The sequence below is a fragment of the Pundamilia nyererei genome, unplaced genomic scaffold (genome assembly GCF_000239375.1).
Source record: "Pundamilia nyererei isolate P.nyererei 1_Seehausen unplaced genomic scaffold, PunNye1.0 scaffold00368, whole genome shotgun sequence".
Taxonomy (NCBI): domain Eukaryota; kingdom Metazoa; phylum Chordata; class Actinopteri; order Cichliformes; family Cichlidae; genus Pundamilia; species Pundamilia nyererei.
Genome location: NW_005187769.1, coordinates 318979 through 323742, shown reverse-complemented (window position 1 = coordinate 323742; position 4764 = coordinate 318979). Strand labels below are relative to the sequence as shown.

Here is a 4764-nt window from a genome sequence, read left to right as displayed (position 1 = left end):
GGCCTGCAGCCGGTCAGTAACAATCCTGTCTACCTGTTCACTCACCATGCAGCCGTGTGTGTGTGTGTGTGTGTGTGTGTGTGTGTGTGTGTGTGTGTGTGTGTGCACGCACATCACAAATCAGCGCATAAAAAAATGGGTAAGTAACAACAGGGACGTTTGAGAACAAAGTAAAATACTGAGCAGAACGATGACGTGTGTGAAACCATCACTCTGAACAGAAACCAGTTACAGGTATGATGGAAGCTGTCGCACTTCAGTCGTAACTTGAACCGTAGCGTGTTCGAGTTTTACCGCGGGTCGCCCGTCGACCCCAGACTGGGATTGTGCCTCTACTGGAACTGAACCAGCAGCCTCTACTGGTGTAAACCCCTACAGTTTGGAGCAACAGCATTTTAATATATACTCTGTGTTGTAGATGAGAACACCCACATACAGTTCAGTGTTACACCTGTTTAAACCTTTGACGGATTTATTGGTTATAAAGAAGGTGTGACTGTGTCATTTTAGTTCATCATGATTGTTGTCTTCTGTGTTTGATGCATGTGAGTGTGCTATGTAAAGAAGTGTTGTTGTGTTTTACAGTCTGGGTCGGTCCAGGAGCAGATGAGGTCCAAAGGCCCAAACATGAACGGCAGGAACAGCCTGTTATAGCCGGTAAACCAGCTCAGCTTCTCTTTTCATTTCAGCTCATTTAGCATCACAGGCGAAGATGTTCCAGCAGCCGCTGTTAAAAATCACTTTTTAGAAAAGATGAGTAAAGGACTGATTATTTAGTCGGGTCCAGGACTGTATGGTTTCCTGTACCATGGTATGCAGATCTTCTGTACCTATAATGAAACAGGAAGTAACCCTGAGTAGGTTAAAAACAGAATAGACAGCTGGCAGCCTTAGCTCAGTGTGGTTGAGCCCGAGCTTCCTGTTAGCGATCGAAGCAGCGATGAACCCTGCCTTCCCGTTAAACCTGAGTGTGCACCTTGCACCTGTTTGATCTCCATGGGTCACTTTATCGCAGAACACAACCTGATGAAACAGAACTACAGTTTTTTGTATTGTCGGTAATGTCCTTAGAAAAACAAAAACCAGCTGTGGTGCTGAGCCGGTCCGACGGTTTCCGTCCACCCACCCTGACACCCCTCCTGCACACTCTGACCCTGTCACCACCCCCCGCACTTTGTCACCATTCATTTGACCAGTAGAGGGCACTTGCCCATAAACTGTAACTATTACATAATTGTTTATGCTGCAGCACACCTCCAGCATCGGTCAGTTCACTGTTCCTCCACGTGTTTAGAGTTTGTGGAAGTGTACAGATGTTTATCCTGATCCCCAGAGGATGAACCCTTTGGATTGAAGGATGTTCTGCCTGTAGGGGGCGCTGACTGCCACATTTTTACACTAGTCAGCACCGTTTGACGTTTCCTGTCTTTCATCTTCTAGGAGTGTATGACATCGACCCAGACCAGCTGACCGAACTCTTTCTTCTCCACACTGAGCCTCGCCTCTAGCACTTGACTGCCAGCCAGGTGCTTTGACTCCCTCCTCCACCCTACTGAAGTGCCCTTGTGCAAAGCGCTGAACCCCTAACAGCTACAGGAGGCACTAGCCTGACCAGATATAACTGTGGATTTTTTTTACTCACAAAGACTGATAATCAGTTCCCACCTTTGAAGAAACCAGAATAAAACTAATATTTTTGGTCACTACAGGTTTCCCTGTCAGTATTAACGTCATTAGACTCCATTTCCCAGCATCCATTTCAATTTTTTCAGTATCAAACAAATGACAGGATGTCTGTATTTATGAAAGAAAAAGTTTTCTGGCTCCAAAGTGTTCGATTTAAGATTTCACGTGGACGTTTTTTGTGGAGTGTTTTTTACTGGACTTCATTTCGAGGATGGCCCGTTGTTTAGTATTAAGCTCCTGAAGGATCATTACACCTTCTGGGGCTTCGTCAGCAGATTCTGAACCGTGCGTATGTTCAGGGATCACGTGTCCAAAGTGATTACATCACTGGATGCCGTCTCCCAGGACGCTGCTGGTGCTGAATTTTAAAGGACTCTTGTTTTAGGAGACGGGAAAGTCCCATGAATCCCTGCTACACTGGACTGCACTGTGTGTGCTTGTGCTCTTACATGTCTATCTTTGTGGAGACCTGTGTGATTGTTGGATCATGTGAGGACATGCCTGCAGATTGAGATTTGTTGTTCAGGTTGTGTCATGGAGGGTCCTCACAACGATAGAAATCCAGACATGCAGGACTGGACCCAAAGTCCTAAACCTCCACTAGAAAAACACCAAAAATTATCATTATTATTATTATTCAGAAAGTTCTTTGTTTTTATTTTTAACGCTTTTTAAATTCTTCATCCAATTACTGTGTTACTCAAACTGTGGTTCAGGGACCCCAAATGGGGCTTCAGATGAGATATTTTAGCTCCCTGTTTTTAGCGCACTGCTTGAAAGGCCTGTTGTAAGCTAAGGTGTCACAGTTATTACTGCTTTAAACGTGTGTAATCTTCTGCTGTTCCTGATTGGCTGTCTCACATCTGCTCAGCTGTTATCCAGATGTTCAGGTTGATCTCAGCTCACAAACCAAATGTGTTTAATGTTGTCTTGAAAAAGATCATTTTGTAGTTTTTGAAACATCTGCTGATAAAAACTGATGCTTCGTGTAAGTTTCACTGCAGCTCTTCTGTCACAGCTGAAGATTCGTATTTATTTTTGCAAATCACACTAACGTACAGGTTGGTCCAGCTGTTCCCAGCTCTGTGTGCACCAGCCAATCCTGTTTCACATCCAGTTATTAAATGTGTTTGCCAGTAAGAGCCAGCACTGATTGTTTCTCCAAACACGCACACAAACGCAGCACAGTCAGGACAGTGAGCCACATCTGATTGGTCTGTTTATTCGAGTCGCGCCGTTCATGGACGCCATCCTGTGCCCGGATGCTCTAACAGCAGCGCTGACTCGTCAGGGAAAACTGTCTGACTGGTTACCGCGGAAACCACAGAGTGACATGGCAGCTGGGCACTTGCTCCACATCGACAATGGCGACGACGGGAACGTAAGTGCCCGAGCTTCTGGTGCATTGGTGAACTGTGCAGAGCGTGGGAGGAGTTATTGTATTTGACTCGGCTCGTTCCAGCTTCCCGCTGAAAACGTTTGTGTTCACAAACTGAGACATGCGGCATTAACGCTGCCGTTAAACCAGCGTCAGGAACGCCTCTGACCGTGTCAACACTCGACTTGAAACCTGAACGTGTTGTACTTTGGTTCAAAGACACGGGGACTGTTTTAATGGACACAAAGGAAGGATAGGTCTCTGATTCCAACACTTTCACCCAACTGTTTTCCTGTGGAGCATCGTTGTTTTGGATCATTTTAGCTCCAGAAACTGTTACTCTCATTCTAGACTCATGCTGGGAACCTGAACGTCTCCTCCACCGAGGCCTGAAGAAGATCAGGATGTTTTCTTAAGATCAAGATGTTCAGCCTGAGATTTTTTCCCAGACTAGTTGAAACTCGCATCTTCTTCCTTTTTTGTGTCATATCAGACGTATTTAATCCTCCTGAGAGAAAATGTTCAGGCTGCTCTGAACGCTCAGCTTCCAACAGCTCGTTCTACTTTTATAACGCATCTCTGCCCACCGACTAACTGCAGGTTTCCAGACACTGACCAATGAGAAAACAGTGGGATTTAGGGAGGGCTGTCTTAAAGAGACGGGAGCATACGAGGGATTGTTTGGATCTGGGAGTCGTGCACAGATAATGATTTGATTACAAAAATCTGACCACGTCAGAAACCGTCCCGACTGCGGTGACTTTACAAAGCGTGTAGGTGGAGACGAGGACGTCCAGGCTGGAGTTGACGTTGTGGCTCATTCTCGCTCTTGGATTCTGGGAAATGAAGCCTCTTCCTGTCGACAGTCCTTTCCCTTCAGGTGGAAACAGACAGAGTGCTTTTGTGTCACACTATGCTTTTATTTTGTGATAGACGCTGATTCTATTGGTGCATATGATTGTTGCACTGAGAGTGCTGATCACAGAGCTTCTCTGGAAGAGCCTCGGTGGGAACGCTGTCCAAAACCACACAGTCTTCATCAGATTAACTTTTCCTTTTGCAGCTGTTTGTCATCTGACACTGATAAACTCTGATGTCAGCCAATCAGCAGCCCCCCCGCAGCTGCGCTGGGATTAAAGTGAATGCAAATGATTGGGCAGAAGGGTTTTAATGGATTTCTTCTGAGCTGTGTTCACGTTTGATTGGCTGAGGAAACTGTCAGTCAGCGAGCTGTGGGGGTTTTGGTTTTAAAGCTGTGAGCGTGAAACATGACACTTCCTGCTGGTCCAATGATGGTCTGCCCACCCGGCGAGATCTGAGGAACGAGCTGAAGTCGGCAGCGAAGCTGCTTCCTGCGTCCGTTACTGTGCAGATGACTGATGTGAAACGTTGAACTCTTCTGTGCACTGAGTAATAAACTGGATCACACATTAGACTCGTGAGCCTGGCTCGGTTTACGAGGATATTTGTTCAAAGATCTGGAAGGTTTTAACTTTGCATGCAGGAAAAGTCACGTTAATGAAACCTGCAGCAGCTGCATCCTTGTGTTTACAAAACCTGAGTTTGTCACATCATCATCATCAGGTTTGTGTGGCGTCTTGTGTTGTGTAAGCGGCTCCTCCTGCAGAGGCACAAAAACACCTTTATTCTTCTTATGTAACGCTTGTCTCATGATGGCTGAATAAATCTGTCTCACCAAA

The 4764-nt window shown here is 45.9% G+C and overlaps 1 protein-coding gene across 1 annotated transcript in view; it reads left to right on the top strand.

Moving 5' to 3' along the window:
- The window catches only part of LOC102194817 (CDC42 small effector protein 1-like), an 18475-nt gene extending 13711 nt beyond the window's left edge, over window positions 1-4764 (top strand). The window contains exons 3-4 of the mRNA XM_013915808.1: window positions 551-657; window positions 1441-4764. Of these exons, the coding sequence (XP_013771262.1) occupies window positions 551-654 (104 nt within the window). The 3' untranslated portion in view covers window positions 655-657; window positions 1441-4764. The remainder of the gene's footprint in view (window positions 1-550; window positions 658-1440) is intronic.